Source organism: Excalfactoria chinensis, chromosome 5, assembly GCF_039878825.1.
Source record: "Excalfactoria chinensis isolate bCotChi1 chromosome 5, bCotChi1.hap2, whole genome shotgun sequence".
Taxonomy (NCBI): Eukaryota; Metazoa; Chordata; class Aves; order Galliformes; family Phasianidae; genus Excalfactoria; species Excalfactoria chinensis.
This window is the reverse complement of record NC_092829.1, coordinates 4,633,436-4,658,115: the sequence shown is the minus strand read 5'-3', so window position 1 is coordinate 4,658,115 and position 24,680 is coordinate 4,633,436. Positions and strand designations below refer to the sequence as shown.

The window sequence follows — 24,680 nt, the reverse complement described above, 5'->3', positions numbered from 1 at the left end:
AAAGATGTGAAGTTGAAACGAGGTGCAGACACAAGAAAAGGGACCATAAACCACCCCAATGTGCCAAACCACAGTGCAGGAGATGGAGCTGGGACCTGAAACCAACTCTGAAAGATGTAAAGCAGAGACACTTATGGGGCTGGGAGGATGCAGGGGAATAAGGCAATGTGAACAGGGACTCCACAAGGGAAAGGTGCTAAATTGAGGTGCGGGGTGTGAGAGTGGGGTCTTTTAGCCTCCCCTGGTAATTGTGCATCCCATGCGCACCTGTGTAGGTGGGGAGGAGGAGGGAGCGGGACAGGGGGCTGTAGGGATGCCCTGCAGCCCAAATGGGACAGGATCTTGTGGTCACATCTGGGGTCAATGGGGTATCTCCCCATGCAGCCTTGCCTTACGGGAACTGCATTTCCCACAGTTCTATTTCATTTTCACCCAGCACAACCACCACCCAGATCAGCAGCAAACAGGGCAGCAGCAGAGATCTCACTTTCCTTGCAGCAGCAGCTTGGTGCCTCACTGCCAATAAACAATCAGACAGCTTCCTTAAAAAACAGCCTGAAAATCCCTGTTTGCCCTCAGACCTGCAGCCTTCTGGCTTGGAGCTAAATGGAAGACCCCTGTGCCTTGGAGAACGTTTTACTTCAGAGCTGCATCCAATGAACAACAAAACCTCTCCCTTCATTTCTCCTGGCTTAAATCTGCCATCAGTGCTGTAGCACTGCAGATATACTTACAGCAGCCATTGAGTTCAGCTGATCAATGTAAAACTCAGGCCAGCTAGTGGCCCCTTTATTTTCTTCCTGGTCCTGCAGAGAGAGGAGAAAAGCAAGACAAAGATCAGAAAAAAACATGGCATTCATGTCTCCTGCCCTTTAGAACCAACCATCTGTGACGTCCCCTCGTGCTCTCACATTACTCGATACCAATATCTGTTCAATTTTCTGTATTCCAAACTCACTGCTGATAGTTCCAGAACATTACCTGATCTATTGAATATGCACTTAATTATATACAATGTACTTCATGCCATCTGTCTGTGACTGAGCTCTGCCCCAGTGATGCTGCAATAGCCTGGAAATCTTACACCCAGATTTCTCTTGTACTATCTCTACTGTGCCCTTGAGGTTTTAGTTGTACAGCCCCAGTGAATGTGCTTTGTGGGGAAAAAAGGAGTTTTTACAAGCTGCGAAGGCTACATAAATGTGACATGAGCAAGACTCCACTCTTGGAGGAGGGTTGTGACACACCAATAGGAGAATCTCTCAGCACAAAACAGACAGCTCCCCTGGGGGGTCATTAGTTATTAGGAGGGAACAAGCACATGGCAATGTCCCCAGTCAAAGGACACCCCCCTGAGCCCATGATCTATGACAGTGATTGATGCAGAGCCTTGTGTGGTCATCCCAGTTACAAAGCTTTGCACCTGGTGAGACCCACCAAAGGTTTTGAGGGTCTGACATGTTCTTGTTGGACATCACCAACAGACTGCTGAGCCGTGCTCAGGTTAATAACACCGCAGATGTGTACAGATATTCTGAAGGAACAGTTCAAGACCAACTTTTTTCCCCACTGCATTTTCCCAAACAAAAAAAGGATAAAAAATAAATAAATCTCCTTCAGGTTGGACCAGAAGAAACAATCCATCCCTAACTTTGAGATGGAGCTGGAGGTGTCTACGAGGGTTAACCCACACTGCAATTCCTTGCTAGGGAAGGAACTGGACAAGGCACTCTTGTGCTCCCACATCCGTGCGTGCAGACGACTACTGATAGTCCAGTTGATTTCTGCAAGTCAATGGAGTCCAAAATATTTACTCTGGTTCAAGAGGCATAAATGGGAAATGTTTGTGCATCTGAATGTCTCAAGGTACAGCTTGCCAAGAGGACACAAGAGAGAATTAGTGAGCTTTGCAGTGTGTGGTTTTGGGATGGGGACGGGGGAAGTTTAGGAGCGAGCAGGTGGCAGCCCCTCCGGCATCTCCCCCACTGTGCCAAGGGTGAGAAAAAAGCTGCTTATCCACAGATCTGGTCAAGTTTAAAGCAAATGAAAAGATTTTTTTTCTGAACAAGAAGACTGTATTTACGCCTCCGTGCCCTCTGCTTTATTAGTTTGGGCAGCTCGCCCTTCCTTCTCCTGCCAAAACCACAAGTTTTGAATGAAACACTCCATTCACCTTCTCTAAACTTTTTCTTCTTTTTTTAAATCCAAGTGGGAATCAGCAGAATTTATATTTTATTTTATTTTTTTTCCAAAGATGTCAGAAAAACAACCAAAGAATGTGTCCTACCCACTGGCTCATGCCAAGCCTAATAAGCCTGCAGGAGGTCCCAGCGCCCGCCTCTGTGTTGGTGGGAGAACCATTAAGATCTGTGCTCTGCCAACAAGTTTTTGCCAGCTACGAGTGCTTGAAAATCCCCATGAAGTCCCACAGGACATGTCACCTGCCAACGCATCCCCAGCCATTGTGGGGACCAGCGTGGTGCCCAAACCCAGTAGAGGAGAAAATCATTCCCATCTTATCCAAATACTGCAGACAACACAAAAAATGCTCATCTGGTGGTTGAGAGAGAAACACTGAAGGGGAGAGATAGGTATGCTCTGCTTTTTTCACAAGCAGGGAAAATGGGAGGCATGAGCTTCTCTCTGCTTTCCCCTGCTTGCAAAAGTCACAGTTACCCTACAGCTGCTCAGGATCATGGAGAAGGCACTCAGGTGCTAAGAGATGGGTGTAATTTATGTTTATAACAGAACAACAAGAAGTCATGTTGCAAATTCCCCTGCACAGCTGGGAAAAACCACAGAGCATCCCTTGTGCTCTGCCTGCAGCCAAAGGACAACTTGCCTCTGCTGTCCCTATGTAGTGTCCCCCTGTGCTGCTGTAGGACCCACATCCCTATGCACTAAGCCTTGCTGCATAGTGCAGGAGCAAGGAGCAAACCAAGGCTCCTTCCAGTTTCTCAGTTCACCTGGATGAGCTAATGGGTGCCAACATATCCTAGCCCACAGCTCCAAACCTGCCTTGAGCCATTGCACGGGAACACAGGCACCAGTCTGGGACCACAAAACCCCACCAGCTTTGACACAGCTGCTACAGGATGCAGAGGGTGAGCCCCCAGCACCTTCTGGTGCACATCTGCATGCAGCAGACATGGGAGAGAACATGTACTTGTGCCTAAGGCAATTACAAAGAGGGAAGGGGGCCAAAGATGCTGCAAGCCTGTGCACTTCTGTCAGCCCACCCCTCCAAGCTGTCCTGCTGTGTGAAGGCTCAGCAAGAACCCTGCAAAGCCTATGGGTAAAGATTTCCTTTATGCCAGCTTTCTTCCTCCCTTTAGAGGTTGGCACGCTCACTTTGTCCCAGGGGATGGTGCAGCCGGAGAGCACACATGTGCCTCAAATGCTGCTCACAGTGGGATCAGTTCCTATTCCCTCCCGGAGGCATCACTAACGGTTCCATCAGCAGTACCACCAGCCCCTTCCAGAAGCAGCACCAAACCTTGGGAAGGGGGTGGGATCCCACCACAGCTCGGCATGGAACCATGAGATGACTGCTGCCCCAGTGTGAACACAGACCTGCTGCTGCCTTAGGACTGAAAGGAAGCGGTGGAGCACAAAACACCAAAGTCTCCAGGGGGTGGGAAAGAGGCTGAACAACAAAATTGGCTAAACTGCTCATTTATAATTAACTTGCTGCATTATAAATATTTCCTTTGGCTTCGGCTCCCTCGGGCTCTTGCATTTCCTCCCTGAAACCCCCAATTTAAAGAGCGCTCTCAATTAAGTGTGGCAGAACCTCATTAATTCACATGAGCAGCCGGGCAGGCTCTTCGGAAGGCAGCCTCTCATGCAAAAGGGGAAAGCACAATAAAGCAGCCAAAGATCAGGGCAGGGGCTTCCTTTGGCTCACTGCAGGATGCTGCGCAGTGGTAATTATTGTGGCTAATGGTCTACAGCACACCAATAAGTGTCCTTCAGCGCATTTGGTGGCAATAAAGGAGCCTCCTGACAAAGTGAGGAGCCCGGAGGGAAGTGACTCACATGGCTTTGCTTGGAGGCAGGATGAGGGAGGAAGCTTTCCAGGCACCAAGGTTTGATGGGGTGAATTCATCCAGGCAGGTTTTTGGGGGCACGTGGGATGTAACAAATTCAGCTCTCCAGGATGGTCCATCACATCCCTCCCCACGGGAACCAGGGGCAGAAACAATCCTCAATTTCTTCTTCTAGGCACCAAAGCCTTCTGTTTCCTCTCTCATTGGGAAGCACGGCCAGGGAGGGGAAAGTGGTGTGAGCGGGTAGGAAGTCATTATGGAAGGAGGGAAGCATCTGCAGACCCTTTGTGGTTGCCACATTTTCCTTCCTCCTTTCTCCATGTATGGGTCTGAATACCTATCAGGGCAGCTCTGCACATGGAATTGCTAAGAACAGCCACCAATGAGCCCGATGGCCTTAGGAGAAGCAAAAACCCCCAAAGCCCAGCTCTGCAGCCTTCCCAACAACACTGTTGTTACAAACCATCACTACCAGCTTGTTAGGCAAGGACACATCAGGCAAGCCCAGGCTTTGGGGGAAACCTCCAAATGTGTTTCCTTTGTTTGCTGACTCCTTAAGAAGCACCAAAGTGGGGGCTGATAGTCAGCTCCATTTCAACCCCAGAGATCTGACCACTAGAAACTCTGGTAGTCACCTCCCTCTTGGGACAGGCTGCTGAGCTGGCTTGCCCCAGGACTTCCCACAAGGATAGCCACAAGAAAGGTTAAGAAGAAACCTAAAAGAGGCAGGAGCCAGATTATCAGACGTCTGGGATAAGCAGGTAGCCTCTGTTTGACCTGGAGATCTGCATGGGAATACAGCTGCCAGACTCACCAGGGCTGAATCTTCCTTCTCATGTTGCAAAAATGGAAGCAAATGCATTTGTTTTTATGCAAGCTCCAAGGAAGAGCAACATAAAGCTCAGAACTGCCAGCAGCCCACCCAGTTTTGGCATCTCCAAGGCTAAGAGAGAGCAGTCCAGGGCAATCAAGCTGGGTGCTGTTTGCAAGGTGGAAAAAAGAAGCAGGCAGTAGCACAAGTAGGTGTAAGCTGCCAGGATTGCAGTTTCAAGCCAGCACAGCTCTGCCAACATGGATGAACCCTTGCCAGGTGTGCACAAGCAGAGGCATCCATACACCAAAAAAAGAAATACTGCAAATAATGTCATTTCCCTGCACTCTGCCAAATGCTCGCACAGTGACCCTACCAGCCTCACAGCTGCTGAGAAGGGCTGTTATTTAATAGGAATCTCCCAACGTTGCTATCTCAGGTCTGAACCATCCCATTATACCACAGGCTACGCAGTTCTTCTATGACACTTCCTACGCTCTCTCCTCTACAAATGCACACAGGCCCTTGTACGCTTTTCCCAGGCTTTAAAAATTATGCTAACAATAAGCAAATATAGCATGACCAGATGCCTTTCATAGTCAGATGGTTCATTGTTTAAAAAGCTTCAGTTTAAAATCCACAAAAGATTGCTAACAGATGCATTTTTTGGCCGGAGACAGAGAGAAAATCCTCACTTTAACAAAAGTGTGTTGTGATTGGAACTAAAAAGGGAATTACCTTGAAAGATAAAAAACCATAAACATTTCCTATTGAGAAATACCCCCAGCCATGTACACACAGCCGTGTTCCCCGCTGTCCAGAGGGAAGGGGAGGAACGTCAGCCAGGAGAATTACACCCGAGATGGTGCTCAACCTGCTGCAGCCACAACTGCAAGTACTGCCCGGCTGCAGCACTTCTCATTCAACCCAGGTGGCTGAGCAGGCAAAGTGCCGGGCTATTTTTTTTCCTCTTCTTCTCTGTCTCCTCTCTTACAGCTTTGCTGTAAGCTACTGCAGCAAAAATAAATAGGAAAACAAATAAAGGAAAAGGGAAAAATGGCTTTAAATGGAGGAAACTGATATCAACACAAGCCCTGTGGTCAAGCTGCAGGACAAAGATGCACGTGGAGCAGAAAGCTGGAAAGCAGAGCTCTCTGGAGGGACGGGTGGAAGGCACAGTCAGACAGGAAAGAGACCATCTGGTTGGGAAAAACAATATCATTGGAGAGTCATCACTCACTTCCCTATTTATCATGTTTTTTCCCCACTCTCCCTGCAAACACGCCATTGTTGCCTTTTCCTAACGCAAAGGGACCCCGATGTTACATCTGACAGCCGAGGAAATGTTAGATGTAAAGGTAACTCTTGCTTGCCCGAGGACAGCTTTGTACTGAAAAGAGCTATGCGCCCAGCATCACCACACTAACAGATCCTCAGCACAGGCTTAAAGCACGCAGCACTGTTTGTCATCTTCACAGGTCATTTGCCATCCCCATACAACCTCTGCTCGGGTTCTACAGATGCTGTAGAGAGATAGATTTAAATGAAAGGGAGGGGTCAGAGCCAGAACCCATATATTTTTTAACTGATTTTAGCTACCAATCCCTTCCGTGCACCTATTTCTGTTACATTTCTGCCTGAATACCCCTGAATCTATATTTATTCCAAGGATTTAAGCATGACCCAGTGACTTGCTCCAGCAGCGTGACCGCTGGGGCTGGCAGAAGTCGACCCTCCTGCAAGGAAGAGGTGCTGCAGAGTAAGAGCAAAGTGTTATTTATTAGCTCCCTTTGGAGCCTGGCCTCTCTGCTTGAGAAAGGCCATCCCGAGTCCCTCTTTGTTTTCACTGCCTCAAACCCACAGCCAAAGAAACGTTAAACCTGGAAACCCTCCGGCTTCCTCCCTGTGCTTCCGAGCAATATCCTCTCCTGGAGAGCAGGACCAGCAGGGAAGAAAATGCTTTGAGATGAGGTATGAAACGAGTCATCATCCAGAAATACCACTTCTAAAATCAGAACTTCTCCCGCTGTTAACACACCTCCACTTTCACATTTCCTTGCTTCATCTCGGCTGAAGAAAGAGCTGACAACTTCAAAGGGGGTCCAGTACTCTTTAAATCCTCCCTCCTGATTTGAGTGTGGATTTAATGCAGATTTCAGCTCCTGCCTGTGTGGCTGCCTCCAGACTCAATCACAAGCTGCTTTTTCTCTCCCTGCACTCAGAGCATCAGAGGGCTGTGAGGCCCTGGAGCTCTGAGTGCCCCATCCCTGGAGGTGTTCAGGGCCAGGCTGGATGGGGTCCTGGGCATCCTGATCTATTATGAGATCCAGTGTCTGACTTAGTGGTTGGCAACCCTGCACATGGCAGGGGGGTTGGAACCTTTAAGGCCTCTTCCAACCCAAGCCATTCCATGATTATATGGTCCCAGGGATGGGACCTTAGGCAGCCCAATATGGGTCTTTTTAACTCAAAGTCCAGCTGAAATCTTCAGCTTCCTTTTAATGGGAGCCAAAACTGGCAGTGGAGGAATGAGCAGAAACTGCTCAAGGGAAAGTTCTGGACCCTTGGAAAGTCACTCAACTGCCTATGACTGATGTCAGCCTTCGCCAGCTCCCCCAGGACCCATCAGGAGTTACAAGTTCTCATGTATTTCAAGCAGTGACTTGCTATTCACCAGGGACAGGCCAAAATATTTCACTGTGTCCTGAATTTCCCAATCACAGCCACTGGGGCTGTGGTTGAAGCAGCCAGGTAGGACCCCAGCCTCATCTCCAGCTCCATCACTGCTGCCCAATCCCAGTAATTACTCTCAGTTGGAGAAGTCCAACCCTCAGTGCCACACATTACAAGCTACCCTGCAGGTACAGCTAATTAAAAAAAAAGAGGTACACCAGTATGAGTTCAATAAGGACAAATGTGTTCCTGCTGTCCTCAAGCCACGTTCATCACAGGAGAGCAGGACTGCCTAGAGCGTGCCACGCACAGGGCAATGTTCTCCAGCACACCTGATTCCTGGCTCCCTGCGCTTCCCACCTGCTGAAGGCTCTGCTGATATGGTTCTGCTCATTTTTAATTAAAAAGCATGACAAAAGCATTTGTCTCTCTCGCAAACCAGCCACCAGCACACCTCCTGCATAAGCCCTGCAGGATGCCCAGATGGTTTCTCGAGCAGGGCAGCGCTCTGGAGGGATGGCACAGGGCACTTGTGCAGCTCTTTCCTTCACATCCATCAGGGAGCAGTGACTTTCTTCAGCACCGTTTCCAAAAAGCATTGCTGTGCCTGCGTGAGTGCTGGAATGGGGGAACATCGGTCCCATCTAAACCCTACCCAGGAGATTAGATAGCACGTAATCTCCACACTCAATATTAATTACGTGGAGCTGCTTGATTTAAGTTCCTATTGTCTCTGATTATCCAGACACACTGGACTACGGCTACCTTTATCCTAGAGGCAGTGACAAGTGAGCATCCTCTGCTCATTTTCTTGTTGATTAGGAACAGTGCCTGTAATTTGTTAACGTCTCCTCTCCTCCGGTTTAAATCTCGGGTATGCCAGACCTCTGTATAACAATAATACATGGATTTCAGGGGGTATTTATGAGAGGCTTAAAACTTAATCCTACATGAGCCAGGTAAGCCATCTCTTGGCCTGAAATGGTGGAAAATCTGGTGCCATTGCTAGAGCTGAAGAAAACATGCATTAACAGTGACAAGTGCCATTTGAGCACAGCCAGGCCACCATGAGCATTTCAGAGCCAACTTCTGCAGCGAAGTGGAAACGTTATGGGATGTGGTAGCAAATTTGGGAATAATGGGAACTCTCCTCCCACTGAGAGACGGTGCTGCAAAGCTGAGCTCCTGGAATCACCTTGTCCTTAACATGCTTCCATCAGTTCCTGAAATTTAACATTTTTCATAGGATCATAGAATGGCCTGGGCTGAAAGGGTCTTAAAGAACACCTGGCTCCAACCCTCTGCTGTAGGCAGGGTTTCCACCCTCTAAATCAGGCAGCAGATCAGGCCCAGGGCCCTAATCTGGTCAAGGATGGGGGACCCACAGCTCTGGGCAGCAGTGCCAGGGCCTCACCACCCTCTGAGTGAAAAATTTCTCCCTAACATCTAATCTAAATCTCCCCTCTTTTAGTTGAAAGCCATTTCCACTTGTTGTCACTATCAATCTACATCAAAAATTGGTCTCCCTCCTAATTATAAACACCTTCTAAGTACATGGAAGGACTTTTTGCCTCATTTCTCCCCAGTGCAGTAATTCCTGCAGGATCTCTACTTTGGGCAACAAAGGGAAAGAACTGAATCCCAACACAGTCAGCAGGCACAAAGAGGAAGTGTTCTGCATTTTGATGTGGGTCTGAGGGCCCTGCTGGCCACCTCACTTTCCCAGGACCATCTCAGAGAACAGATGGGTTTCTGTGATGCCCCAAATGCTACTTTGCACAAAGAGAACACAAAGTTGTTGCTTCTCCTTCCACATGCCCTCCCTCCCAGGTACACAAAAGGACAGCACTCAGCACGCGGACATGTCTCTTACTTTTTTCTTGCTGCAGTAGATCTGCCATTTCTTCTCTGCCGGCAGGGCAAACATAGCTTCTCTGTGCTTGTCGGTGAGGTCAAGTTCATCCTGCCAAGGGGAAAAAACAAACCACATGAGTACACAGCACAGTGATCACACACACAACCCCCCAGGCGAGCGATGCTGAGCAGTGGCAGTCCTACCGCATCATCCCCTGTCCTGCACCTATTTACTTACCAGGTCAATACGTTAATTATCGTCCCTGTGATTGCTGACCTCTCTGTGACTCCTGGGTGGCAGCCGGCTGATGGGAGGAAGGAGCTGTAAAACTCTGCCTGGCTCCTTCCAGACATCACCTAAATTGCTTCTAAGGCAGCAGTGGCTCAGAAAGGACATCAATACACCAAGAGCCCGGCGGTTACATCTTCACACACAGAGCTGAAGCTCCAAGGGACTTGGGTTGAAAGGTTTTTTTGGCTTTTGGTATGTTTGCTAATAATTCTGAAAAGCGCTTTTTCCTAATAACTATACGCTTCATAAAGAGATACACCCCCTCCATCAAAAGTGCATATGTACTACATAATGCCTTGTGAAGATCAAGCCATCTTCTGACTGAGATCTTGGTTTTATTTTAAAGGGCACATCCATTTTTGACTTTGAGGCCTCAGTTAGCAGCGTGCCCTCCACTGGGATGCCCGAGTATTATCAAAGCCTCGTCGCTTCCTGCTGCTAGATGTAGGTCAGAGCTTTTATCAGAGAACAAACTAAATAAAGCATTCCGGCAGGGCTGCAAGGCTCATTTCTAAAGCCAACATTGATCCTACAGCTGTGGATGTCTCTGAAAGCCACCCCTGTCGATGACAAGCCTTTTGCTGGAGGGGTGCTGGTGCAGCAGTGGGAGCACTAGAGATGCTGCACAAGGTCACAGGAGAGGCACACTGTGGCCTGCAGCCAACCCATCCCACCCAGTCTGTGGATTTAACTAAGAGGATCCCCATTAAAATTACACTCTTAATTCCTACACACTTAATTCCAGCAACTAAAAAGCAATGGGGGAAAAAAAAAAAAAGACCCTTAAATTGCTCCTGCTTGAATAATAACACTTACAAACTAATTGTTTTCTCCATGCTGGTAGACTCTGGTACCCCAACCAAAGGTAAAAGCTCCATTGGGTGAAGGCTGAACAGGAAGCCTAAGGGTAGAAATGATCCCTACATGAGCAAGCCCACAGGCCATGAAGAAATCCAGCTGATTTAATTAAAGCTTACATTGCATCCAGTATTTGAGGAAGGGAGACTTCAGCTATCTTGTAACCCAAACAATACAACATGCCACAGCCTGAGCATCTCTGAGAGGAGGGACAGCTGCAGTTTCACCTACATATCCACTGCAGGTAATGATTTCACTTCCCAATAAATTGCTCCTCAAAACGAAATGTATGATGGAGCTTCACTGATCATACATGCATGGAAGAGCTTTGACTTTCTCTTCCATGTCAATTGATCCTTCAAACCAATGATCAAGTGGGAATCCCCCCACTGAGCCCAGCTGATGCACAAGGAGATCTGAAAGCAGGCTTGCAAGATGCCCTTACAAGGGAAACACCTAACAGCAATTCATCCTGTTCAAATACAACTCTTTGAATAAGGATGTTGGGGCAGGTGAGAGAAGATGAGGGTTCTGTGATGGATATCCACCTCTGTGGTGAGGGTCACCCCAGCGTGACCCAACACCTCCCTGCCACCTGAACCCCAGGCACAGCTGTGCTGAGAAAATGTTCATTGAAACATTTTACATACCCAAACCCTAAAAACAAGACTTGTGCAAACACAAAGATTTACTAACCAAGAGAAAATATAAACTGAGCTGAAGCTTTAAGAAGCAACAAAGCGGAAGAACATTTAAGGTGCTGGCATTTAACAATATCCAAACACATCCAAATAAGGTGCAGAAATACTTCTAAGCCTCACACAGCGCATTCCATTGTGCCCAAGCTCTAACAGTAATCTAACGAGTTATCACAGCCCTGCATCCCTCAGAATCACCTACCTAATGATGTCTTGAAGGATGCTTGGGAGAGGTGTTTAAATAAATAATGAGTGGCAAGCAGTGAATACAAAACCCCTCATAATCACACAGTGACTAATAACTTATTCTGAGCTGTAACAACGACTTAACCATGAGGAACGAGATCTCTGCTGTTAGGATATGCATGGGAATCCCTGCACCTGCCCCCAGCCTTGCAGGGTCTGATGCATCGCAGTGCTCACAGATGAGTATCTCAGGACTCCTTGGCCCCAAGCAGGCTGCTCAGAAACCAGCCTTTAGACTCGAGATGATCAACAGAGGAGACAAAACCCAATCATTTTCCAGTTGTTCACAGGCAACCGTACCAACTCTAGGCTGAGAAAATCATCTGCAACTGCACTGCTGAGTTACGACAGAGTAGTTGGGCACAACCTCAAACCCATCCACACCTTCCAATTAATAAGCATGAACTCAATAATTAGACGCTTCTAACCAGCAATTAATTTTATAGGGCATTTGCAAACCATACACTGCAACTCTAGCACGTGATGTTGGCAATGGTCGAAGAAGACAGCCCGGGGTTAGTGTCCATCCCCATCCACCACTTCCAGCTCTTCACCAGCTCTGCCCCTTTGCACCTGGCAGTCTCCCACAGCCAGAGCTGCCAACTTTGCTATTTTAAAGATTCATTTGGAATCAGGTCAAAGGCACGTAAAATAACAGCCTCATTTTGCTACCAAAAGGAAGTCTCTGCCCAGAGTGTTTTTACTGGAAAGAGATACGCTGCTTTTAAATATTTATCCCGTACAGCTAAACTCTTAACCTTTAGAGCAGGAAACATGCTTCCACATTAAATCTTCATTTGAATATGATTTAAAAAACAACAACAACAAAGACCTCATAGGGGAGATGTGACTCTGAGTTTATGCTATTTCTAGGATGTAAAATACAGCCATACTGCTTGCCTTGCTAATGGCTCAGGGCTTCCTTCTCACACCAAGCAAACCTTCTCTCTCTGTGCACGAGTGCATGGCAAAAGCAGGTCCGTGCTGTTCTCCTAAAGCTACCTTAGGTACATACGGACCAAACTGGAGTTTTCATCCTTCCTTCCCTCCCTCCACCTGACCCTTGGAGGTTGCACAGTGATGCTAAAGGTAGAGCTGCCCACAGTCCTGACATCACCAAGCCAGCAATTGGGCAGTATTGGGAACCCAGGCAGTAAGGATGCACCCATGGATGGAAGTATGATGGATTAAATTGCACCCATGGATGGAAGTATGAGGGCTGAGGATTAAATACCAAACAAGAGTCCTGCTGAGTGGTGCAGGGACAGGAAAAGCTGTGAAGTTTCAAGTTGTCTGTGGTGGGAAGGGAGATCTGGGTCCATCTGTTCCAATGCCCTGCTCAAGCAGGGACACTGAGCTGTTGCTCAGTACCATGTCCACACGTCTTTTGACTATCTCCAAGGTGAGAGACACCTCAGCCTCTCTGTTTTGCAGTCAGTCCCTGAACATGGCTTAAATGCAAACCCAGATCAGAGCAAAGGAAAGCATTGCTGCTGAAATAACTAGCTAACCCTCCAAGAGGACAGGTCATTAAAGTGCAGCCCCGGGCTGCTGCAGACACTTGTGCCACACTGGAAATTTTAATGAGCATCTTCCAAGGGCTGTTGGCTTTCACTGGGGAGGCAGCAGGAAGTGAGGAGGTGGCTGGGACTACCAGCTCTGTGACACGAGGTCAGCAGAGGGAGGGGAAGGCACGGTGGAATGGCTTTAGATCACACTGGAGCACCGGAGATACATATAAAGAGTGGTTTGAATGCTAAGATTAGGAAGGACAGCCCAGGCGTGAAACTGCAGAGCTGGAGACCCAAGCACCCGTGTTCCTTCCCTTTGCTATTCTCTACTCCATGGGGGGCAGAAATGGGACACAATGCTGTGTGCACCATCTGCTATGTCAGAGAGGACCATGCAGCCACCATTGGGTTGTCCTTTACAGCCCATGAACTCCACATCCAAAAAAAAAAACCTCTGCAAAAAGTAGGGAGGATAGATTAAATAACAGATAGTTAAATAAGCAGAGAGGGTTTGCCACTCCCGGAATATTTTCAGAGGTAGTAGGAAACATGATGAAAAATTTATTATCAGTCTAACGTACCTTTCAGGCTGATTAATTGTGCAACAGCAACATGTGGAGGGGATGGAAAGGAAGTTATTTGGTGTCAGAGTTGAAATAAAAATTCATGAAAAGGATGCTGGTTTGTTTGGGGTTGATATATACAAGTGTGCATACATATAGATGCATTTATAAGAGGAAGTTTTTCACCCAGAGGGTGGTGACGCACTGGAATAGACTGCCCAAAGAGGCTGTGGATGCCCCATCCCTGCAGGCATTCAAGGCCAGGCTGGATGTGGCTCTGGGCAGCCTGGTCTGGTGGCTGGTGATCCTGCTCATAGCAGGGGATTGGAACTGGATGAGCCGTGTGGTCCTTTTCAACCCAGGCCATTCTAGGATTCTATGATATAGAAAGCCATCCTAGACCCGTAAAAGAACAACGTAACAAACAAGAGAATGAATCCTGATGGATGAGCACACACAGTTTGGAAGCTTCTGTGTAAGGCTGCAAGGACACCAGTGAGACTGCAGCGCACAGCCAAGATCTCTGTCCTTAAATATATACAGAGAGATCCAAGATTGCCTAAAGAATAACAACAAAAACCAAGAGAAAAAAGAAACAAGTGGAACTTGTGGTGCTAACTGGTACAGCATGGGAAATAAAGACAAAAAATGGCCTGCTGAAGTCTGCATCGGCTTCCTTTCTCAGGGGTCATATCGCTTTCTCACCCTCTTCCAGGCATTCTTCTCCAAGTTCATCAATGTGATTTATCCAAGAATGTTGCAGTGTCAAGGGAAACAGCAATCAGCATTTTTCCTCCCGTACCTCATCTAATCTTCTTCCTCCGAACAAACGCGCTGCCTCTCTGGGAGGCTGCTGCACTCACTGCTGCTCCTGGCCATGATTTACAATGGCACATAGCAAATTTTCCAGTTGTTCTCTTCAAGAAACAGACGTATTAATCAGCGGCCGCTACAGCTGTATGCAAACAAAACACCTTCAAACACAGACTGAAGGTAACGCATCCTGCTGCGCCGCTCCTCTGTCTTTCTAACACTTCTTTAAGCAATTACAGCTCTCAATGTAGGCAGGTTTAGCTTAGCTTTTTATTTAAAACACGGAGCTCTTTCCTTTTTAGTACAAGTAATAAAAATACCTCCTCTCTAACACACATTTTTCCAGCCACAGTGCTCCGAGGACTTAAACCAGCCCCCAGACATGCTGACCTGAGCCACTGTTATCATATACCTTTCCAATTCATTCTCAGCAACTGGCACCTGGAAATATGGGCCATGACCAAAAACCAACTGTTTATGTTTATTAATGAATAAGCATAAGGGATGGAAGATTCGTATTCGTTTTGCCTTTATCATTTAATGAATGCTTTGAAGAACGGAAATTGCCTACAGCAAAGCAACGAGCAGCAACAAGGCCTCCTCCCACATTTAATTTGGAGTCCTAGATTAGAAAGGAGAGACCCCAATCCATCCTGCTTTGCAGCTTTCCGTTACTGACCTGAATGCATTGGACCGACATAAACAAAATATATATTCCTCTCCTCTCCTGCAGGAAAGATTATGGCCAACAATATCTGATTTAGCCCTTCAATAAACTGCAGCCCCTTTGTGTTCCATCACTTCAGACACCTAACTGAGGCAGACTGCTTTAGCATTATTTCATCTAATTAACTACTTTAATAGTCCGTAAGTTCAGATTTTAAAGGTGTTCACGTTCCAACACTGATGCATTTTAAAAAAGAATTATCAGGGTGGGTTTCTCCATCATTTTGTAGTCATGTGAAACCACGTATATGCATATTCTTAATTTACTGAGCTCAGCCTTCCGTGACCTTTCCACTGACATCATCTGGGAAACCTTTCTCCCATTTTAATTAAACACATCTGACTTACTGTGCAGAGCACCCTAAAGCAAGGACTGTGTTGATCTAAAGCAGTTCTCCCAGATGGGCTCTTCTAGACCTAAAGCCCTGCAGGTGGATGGTCAGGGAGCTTCTTCCACACAATTAGACCTCAACCCTGAAAGCAACAGAATAAGATGTATTGGCCCATTATTTGTTATTGAGATTGCTAGAATGGATTAAATTGAAGCGAACCTCGGCTGAACATGACTTGCCCTTCATCTGGTGCAGCTCACAGCATAATGAAGAGTGGTGCTGGCAAATAAACAACAAAAAGGTTTCAGATGTGCCTTTCCTGACTACTTCCAGGAAGCAGCTCCCTTTTCAATCACTTTTTAGATACCCCTTCTGTTGATGAAATCTGTCAGACTACTGAAGTTGGAAGACAAGCCAATGGGTCAACCATCCCGTACCCAAAACAGATGCTCAGAATCATAGAACTCTTAAGAGATGGAAGGGACCTTTAAAGGCCATCTGGTCCAGCTCCTCTGCAATAGGCAGAGACCTCTGCAGCTCAAGCAGGGTGCTCAGAGCACCATGCATGGTTTGTCCAAGACTAAACCACCCCAGGACTCCCTCAGCCTGTGGAAGGGCATGAAAAAGGGGTTGGGAGGGAATTAATGGCCGCAGAGCCCCACACTATCTCGGTCCTGAAAGCTCACCAAGCACTATGCATGCAGGGCCTGAAGGGTACTGCTGAGGAAAGCAGGACTCAGCTACAGCCAGATGCTGACAGGCACTGTAAGGTGGAAATAGGCTCACAGATTACACAAACAAACAAATAAATGAACAAATATGCACATATACGTACATCTGCACAAGGTGGATCCCATCAGCAGACTGGCTCAGACACCTGCCCTGCCCAGTGGCTGCCCCTAGATCCCAAACCATATAATTACTGGTACAGGGATATGCAAGTTCCTTCCTGCCACTGTGCCTCTCAGCTCCTGCCAATAGAGCTGTGATGGGCTGGTGTTGGGCCCAGTGTTATTTGGGACCCCCTTCCCAACACTGTCCCTCTGAACCTCTCTGCAGGTATGTGGATGAGCTTTAAAACACAACCTAACAATAAACCTACTCATTTTTCTCTCACTTAACCAATACCTTTTGTAAGTTAAGCTCCAAGCCAAGCTGGGATGCTTCATAGGAAAGAAGTGCTGTCACTTCACTTTGTACTGCAGATGCACTATTTGCCTTCCCTGCAAAGCACTGCTTGCAAGGAACCAAACGGAAAGACAGCAGCTAAAACCACCTGGTTTTAGGTGCTCTTAAGGAAGCTAAACCCCTCAAACACAGGTATTGTTTCACATGTTGGGAAGCCTCAAAGGCACAACCTGACCTTGGCCACGGCTGTGCACCAGGGAAGGAAGAGATCCTGCTTTCAGCAGATACGCAGCAGCACCGACAGCTTTCCTGCTGCTTCCCACTGAGGATGGCAACAAAGTAAAATCCACACAGAGTTCAATCCTGCCCTTGACTCTTGCAACACCACAGTGTGAGCAAGGGGGGAGCAAAACAGGGCTGGAACAGATGCCTGACTAACTAGGCAGGTACCTCTGTGGTGACTCCTATGGGGCGCTGGTGCAAGCTGAAACCTGGAATGCCCCAGTAAACATCACCGAAGCATTACCAAACGAGCTACACAGTCATCTCTCAGTGATGTGACCTCCTCTTTTATGAAGTGCAAAGAGGAAAGCACTTAGCAGGTAGAACATGTAATTTTTCCACTTCGGCTGTACTTCTCACTGAAACAAAGGGCTTTTCTTATACGCGCTGTGGGTTCACGTTGTGCTGTAACACAGCTCCTTCCTAACGTCACTGCTGGGGAACAGCGAGCCCTTCAGAGCCAGGTGAGCCCCCCCATGCTGGTTTGTAGCTGTAGCAGACTTTGCAGTCACATGGATGCTTCAGTCAGAACGCAGCACTCCTTGCTGGATTATTTTATTCAAGTGCATAAGGCACTTGTGAGCAGAAAATCCTTATTTCCTCACTGAGGAGGTGTGCAACACCTGTAGCAGACTCTCACCTGCCAAAACACATCTGAAGGCATTGAGCCCAAATACATCTTGCCACAGGGCACCACGAGCCAGCGGGTGTCCTGAGGCCTCCTGGAAGATAGAAGATGCAACAGAAGATGGCTTCAGCACTGCAGAGCAGTTCTCAAGATCCTGAAGTTCCTAGCCAAGTCAAAAGGCAGCGGAAAAGGACAGCTGACCTGCAAGCATGAAATGCAAAGCCATGCTTTGCAGTTGATCCCTCAGCTGTTCCTTAAAAGCCATGTTGTTTTGCAAGGACAAAAACCTCATGCATTCTCCTTACTGGATTAGAAGCTGGGAGAAAAGCACATTACTGAAGTTCCTGAGTAAAACCTAGTGATGAACTCACAGAATCAAAGGGGCTGGAAGGGATGAAGGGGATCATCCAGTCCAACTCCTGCTCATGCAGCTCCCTACAGTAGGTTGCACAGAAAAGGTTCAGGTGGGCTTTGAACTTCTCCGGAGAAGGGAACTACACAACCTCTCTAGGTCACCTATTCGAGTGCTCTGCCACTAACACAGTAAAGTTCATTCTCATCTTCACATGGAACTTCCTATCTTCTAGTTTTTGCCCTTGTCCTCTTGCTAGGCAACACCTAACTCTCACCCTTTAGATATTTATAAAGAGCAATGAGATCCTCTCTCAGGCCCCTCCAGGCTGAACAGCCCCAGGTTTCTCAGCCTTTCCTCAGAAAGGAGATGCTCCAGGCTCCTATTCATCTTTGCAGCCCTTCGCTACAATGAAGAAGTACCACACTTGTGAAAGCATTTGACCTCCACACTATTTCTACTCAAGATGTATTTATAGGCTCATACAGGTACTATTTCTCAAGCTGTGCCAGTGCCCATCTTCAATACAAAGAACATACACGTGCTTCCACTGAAAGAAGCAATAAAACTACACCCAGAACATCTCAGCCAAGCGCACAACATCTTCAGCCACAGACCAATCCCTCATCTTGAAACATTTCAAAGGCAATGCAGAGTTAGTCGTGTGCCCAGGGATGCTGCTGCACCCAAAGAGCAGCTCTGTCACCTCCGATGAAACGCATCAGTGGCCAAGAGTACAGCTGAATGCTGTAAAAAATATTGTACATTAACCAACTTTTGCTTTCTTCCTCAGTCTCCCAAATTTCTAACACTTCACTAAATGGCAGAGAGCGATGCAGTGAACCTCCACATCTCTATGTGCATCACAGCACATCGACCCTCTAGAGATCCCTGTGATGGATGTCACAAATACCCTACAGCATCAACCACCCGATGGATGCATCCCAGGGGATGGGATCACTGCACAGCCACTCACCTCCCTGATGTCATATCCACCAGTCTCTGAAACCCGCTGGCTGTTGGAAGTGGGGAGGAGGGACCTGGGGAAGGATACGTGCTCTGGTTTTATAGGCAATGTCTGAAAACGGGGCAGCTGTGCATCATGGATGGGATGCAGGGCTAGATGAAGGCTGCATGAATTTATTCTGCATTGCTAAAAATGAGTACAAAAGTGAAAAGGTTGGGGATCAGTCACTGGAATTTCCTAATAGCCCAGGTGTTTGGGAGGACGAGTCTCCAGGGATGGCCAAAGCAGCATTTTCTATGAGCCCTTCCCTCCACCCGCAGAGATGCCAGGTGGGAGAGAGGTATAAGACCTGCCTTGTGCTCCAGGGGCAAGCAGAACTCTGATCTGAGGAGCCACCAGAGCACTGCTGGGATGATGACACCACCACAACCTGCCCTACCAGGCTACGGGGTGGGGAGATGAGACACAGTAATGGGCAACTCAATGTTGAAACTGCTTACAAACCAGCTGCCTTGCCCAACAAGAGTAATGGAAAGCGTATGTACAAAGGCGCCCTGCTCTTCCCACCCCCTCAATCCACTCCAAACACACCCCAGGGGTTCTGGGCCCAGCTGGGGACTGCCCACACTCATGTTGACCTTCCTTGCCTGAGCTGTTCAGCCCTCCACCCAGCCATGAAGCTCACATCCCGCAGGGCCGAAGCACACCACCACACACAGCGCTTCATTAAAAGCCTCAGAGTGACAAGGAGTGTTAAGCAGATATAAAGGACATCAGTCATTTACCCATCTGGTGGAAAGTCTAGTTGCTGGCAGAAAATAGACAAGATTGTTACGGTGAGATCCACCATATGGCATCATTATGCAGAGCTTTGCAAGTGCTTTCTCTGAGCGTGCAAGCAAGATTTTAGCCTTTGAAGAAACGCCGTATTGTTAGCCCAGATACACAGGAGCCTTTTGAAAGAAGCTGCGGCAGATGGCTCAGCTTTGTTCCCTGTGTTCGAAGGCAGCTCGTCAGGACGTGGACATCCCCCCCTCATGGGCACAAGGGATGGGCAGAGTCAGCATTGCCTCCCGGGACTGGTGTTGGTGTCACTTTGAGGACACACGCATGCCACCACACGCCATGGCACACTAAACATCATGATGGAGGACCAGAGGATGCTGGAAGTGTAGAAACAGCCTAAATCCAATGGGTGCTGCCGGAGGTACCACACTCTGCAAGCTCTGCCCAACCTTGATGGGATGCAGTGGTGGCAATGCAAGAAGAGCTGCACAAAACCATCAAGATTCATCCCAGCAAAGAGAGCTGCAAAACACTAAATGTTGCTGGAATACTCTGCTTTTGTCAGTGACTCCATACCAGCACCTGCTCCTCCCTGGGTGGCTGAGCCTGGCCGGAGCCCCAGCAGGACACAGGACAAAGGGAAGCCTTTCAAATGGGGCCGACGCTGGCTTGAGCGACATCCCAACAATACCCCAACGAAAGCCCATTCAACTCTGGTGAGGGGGAAGGAAGGGAAAGGGGAAAAGTTGCTCCCGGAGGAAATAGTAATCATTCACTGACCACAGCGACAGCATTTCCATGTGCTCAGAAACAGAGCACTGCCTGCTCCTGTTGCTAGTTGGGATGGGATGCATCGTACCCACGGTCCAGGCTGCAAATGGTGCATGTTCCTTGCTGGAAAAGCACCTGCACAGCCACAGCATGAAAATAAAACTATTCTGCAGCAGTTAAAATTCAGTGTCTACATACAGGGCAGGCCATAAAACACATGGCAGGAAAGCAAAACAAGCTTCTGGCTAACCATGGGGATACAACTGCTGGCTTAAACTTCTCAGCAGCACAAGCCCTCATGTTTTGCTGCTGGCCCAGCACAATCGCAGCTTCTCTCTGAAGGTTATTGGACTCAGATGAGCAGGCACACTTAAAAACACCCAGAGTCTTAAGGATTTTTGGCAGGGCTGCTCCAAAAAGAAAGGTTTTGCCCTTTGATGCTCAAAGCAGCTCAGGGTCTGCAGAGCGGGGACCTTGTGCATTATTTGGTTTTGTGGGAGGACTGTCCCCAAGGGAGACCAAATCCAGGACCAAAATCCTCCCTGTGTACCACTCCAAGCGTGGGCTAAAGGGAACAAGTGGTGCAGAAAAGTCGCCATGAAGCCACAAGAGAAGAGTTGGCAGAGCACCAACCTGAGCTGGCAAAGCCTCCAGGTCCCCTCCAGCCCCTCTGACTGCTTTCAACCCAATGATCAAGAACACTGAGCCCTTTGGAGGCAGCCCTGGTCCCACAGAGTGAACACATGCTGCCCCGTGTCAGACACTCAAGTGTGACCCGGCAGCACTAGGGCCATGGTGCTGAGCTGCAACACGGGGCTCGGCAGGAATAAAGTTCAACCTGGAGCCTCTGAGCATTTTCTCTGTCTCTCTTCCAAATGTTACACAGTGGGTTTATACAGAAACAGTGGGATAGTTTCCAAACCATTTAGCTAATGCTGAAATTTAATACCCAGCACCAACAGGTTATGGAGAATAAGAAGGAGCTAGTTGTAACTGGGGCGGGGGAGTGGAGGGAGCTGCGTCTTTACTCCTCAAAATGCCTTTTGGGGGAATCTGCCCTCATGCACCCATAGGGATCAGATCAGCCCTCCTTTCCTTTCGGGCTCAGGTAAATCACATTTTTTGGGACAAACCAAGGGGTTGCAGCTGATTGGATAGGAGCACAGCGGGGACATGCTGCCTGTCCTTCCCAAATGGCTCCAAGCCTCAAGGGAGCCAGCACGGCTCCCGCTGACCCCACTCCTGCTGCAGCAGCTGCCTCCCAGCTTTCTTCTCAGCAGCAGCTGGGGAAAAAATAGCTAAACTTTGGCAGCACGGAGCAAGGGAAACACCAGAGGATGCCTGGGTCCAGCTGGTCCCCAGCAGCTCCCACCTTGTTGCACGTGCAACAATCTCCACGGTGAGTCCTGTGCTGGAAGCATCCACCCAGATCTGGGGGGAGATGCTCTGAAAATCACTGGGCTGCAGAATGTGCTGTGGCTGCAGGGATGTCCTGTCCCCATCGTGGTATACTGTGCATCCCAGCCCACTCTGTCCTATTGCTCATAGAGAAAGTCCTTTGGGATAAACATGTTCTGGAGTAGCCTGGATCACCAAATCCATGCTGCCAGTGACTGATGGGACATGCTTATCATAAGGTGGAACCAGCCAGCACCACAGCATGATCTTCTAGCTCCTGCCATACAGCAAAACACCGCAAAGAAATTCCATTTCATTGTCAAACCAGCTCAGAGGAGCATTTCTGGTCCATCTAACAAGCCATAGAGAAATGTGAGAGGAAATTAAAGCTTCTTTTCGCTGATGTCTTTTATTCTTCTTCTTGATCCATCTTATTCAGAGTTTGAGTACCAAGGGACAAAGTAACAGTATCTTGACTCTCTGAACATCAATTTAGACTGTCACCAAGGAATCCTGCAAAGCAGAGTGCCAGGCAAGGAAAACTGCTTTGCAACTACAGGGGATGAGCAGCTTTTCCAGCTCTGACACCACTGTATCACCCCAGACTCCAGGGGTGTGCAAAGCAAGATATGACCCCTGCTGCTACCTGCCCTCAGAAATCAGTGCTTTCCAACAAGAAAGGGAAACCACCCCCAAGTGGCAGTACTGCATGGAGGAGCAGAGCTCAAGGTTCAGCCCTAAACCACTCACAAGAGCAGCCCCTGATGCACCCTTCACATCAAAGCCTGCCTGAAAACACAATTCCAAGCATGTCCTCACTGGACAGACTAGAAGGAGGGAGGGGGAAGAAAAGGAAAAGAAAATATACACAGCACTCGACTTACCACCAGCTCGGTGAACATGACATCCAGCTCCTCCACTGGCGGCATGGGCAGCGCGGGCTCCATGGTCTGCAGGGCGAAGCTGCTGTCATTGCGCAGCCGGTACGTGATCTCGGGGTGATCGCTGCTGCGAAAGCAGCAGAAGATGAAGGAGATCCCCCGACTGCTCCTCTTCCTCGGGGCCATGGCCGAAACACTCCACGTTCCTCCCTGCTGGGCGCTAGATCCTGCGGAGAGAGGATAGAGAAGGCTCTGGCAGCCGCCCTGCAGCACTGCGCTCCCGTCCTGCAGAGAGGAGGAATCAGAGCCACCCACGCGCTCGGCTCGGAGGGGAAGAAAGGAGACCGTTTACATGCCAAATATTTCTGCTCAGATTTGACATTTATGGTCCGGGCAACCTTGAGGACCGTGCTAATTCAGAAGATGCCTTTGCTTGCCTTGTGTGGATGCCATCAGAGCAGGAGGACATGCTGGTGACCCCACGCTTGCAGCTCCGCAGTGGAACAGGTCCTGACCCCCTGCCATCACTGCAAATCCCAACACAAACCCTGCTGACGTCCCCAGCAGCCAGACCAGCCCGGTGACAGCGTGTGGTATATTTGGGATGCTGTGGCCAGGAGCAGCTGGATGCACACTGCATCCCCAGCACATCAATACCTCATACAGATCAAGAAGCCCTGAGCTGTCGAGCACAGAAATATCCCATGTAACTCCACCGCACTCTTAAACGTTCTCCTAAACATCCACCAGCAGCCGCCAGTTGGGAGGCTCTTTTTCACGGAAAGTTTTACTTGGTTCTAATTAGATAAACCCTACTTGGAATTCCAGTAAATATTTACAAGACGTGAATTCAGCTGATAAAAAATCACACGGTGCCGGTAGCTCAGACTTTCCTACGCAGTGCTTACGTGGGGCATTACTCAGTGCGTTTGGTTTTGCTGATTTCTCAAGCTCACATCAGGAGTGATGCCTGCGGCAGAAGGGTAAACACACAGCATTCAGCATGATAGAAATGCCACTCGGTGCCTGGCCCAACAGATTATGGCAAGGACCAGCCAAACACTGCACAAAAGTGTGGCTGACAAGGGTAAGAGTCAGCGCCACAAGGGGAGAGCTTGCTAAGAGGAGTGAGGATAGCGAAGGAGCACCCCAATGAGAAAAGTCAGCTAGCACAGAGCAGATTTTCTATAAAGTTTAAGCTTTTGAATTCTAAATGCACATTAATTGAATGTCCACTTGTTTAATCTCTCCAAAACACAACACTGAGATGCTCAGAGAAAGGGCAAGTAGCCACACAGTACCAAGGTTAATGCCGAAGGGTGAAATATTGATTACTTGGATTTACCAACAAAGTTAAGAGGGGACTTGGAGAAAAGGTCAACACTTGGACAGAAGTCTGATTTCCCCGGAGCCAGCCATTGCCATCTGACCATGTGTTTGTATGCCCAAAAAAGCCAGCTGTTGGGCACCATAGAGAGTCAGCAGTGGAGGTGCATTGGTGGCAGATCTGCAGTGGGACCCTGCACCATCACTTGCTTGTCCTGAGCAGCAAACACTGCCTTCCCGAAAGAGAGACCTTGCAGCAAACTCAGTCTTACTCAGATAGCCTTAACTGAGGATCTGATCCTTGAAATTCTTTTCGACTGCATACTTTCAGCACACAGTGTAAACATCTGCCGCACCAAGAGCCATGGGAAACAGTTACTCGGTCTTCATACAAAATAATCCCTAACTGCGCAACTGCTCTATGCCCAATCTGGATGACGCCCCTCTCCAAGAGCCCCAAATCTCATTTCACATTTAGCACCTTGGGTTTGGAAAAATGCAGCCACTGGAGGAATTTCAGCTGCTGCCGAATCTCTCATCACAGTTCCCAGACAGCTTGTGCCGGAGCAAATCCATTAGCAGCCTGCTGGCACCCATCAGGCTTTAGGAGGGTTTGAGACCCACTGGACAGCTTCTTTTCTAAGGCTAATGGGGCTGCAAACAAAAAACAACACACAAACCTGTTTCCTTCAACACACAGAAAACAAGCAACTCATTGCAGGCTTGGTTTTGCAG

General features: G+C 48.4%; 1 protein-coding gene across 6 annotated transcripts in view; it reads right to left on the bottom strand.

Annotated features, from left to right (window-relative positions):
- Positions 1–24,680, bottom strand: part of DAAM1 (dishevelled associated activator of morphogenesis 1) — a 77,532-nt gene that overhangs the window by 24,823 nt on the left and 28,029 nt on the right. For 5 of the 6 annotated variants that reach the window (XM_072337789.1, XM_072337788.1, XM_072337792.1 and 2 more), the window contains 3 exons: positions 22,623–22,846; positions 9,407–9,496; positions 735–806 (listed from right to left, as the gene is read on the bottom strand). In XM_072337789.1, the coding sequence (XP_072193890.1) occupies positions 735–806; positions 9,407–9,496; positions 22,623–22,805 (345 nt within the window). In that variant the 5' untranslated portion in view covers positions 22,806–22,846. The remainder of the gene's footprint in view (positions 1–734; positions 807–9,406; positions 9,497–22,622; positions 22,847–24,680) is intronic. The other variant, XM_072337793.1, reaches the window with a different exon arrangement.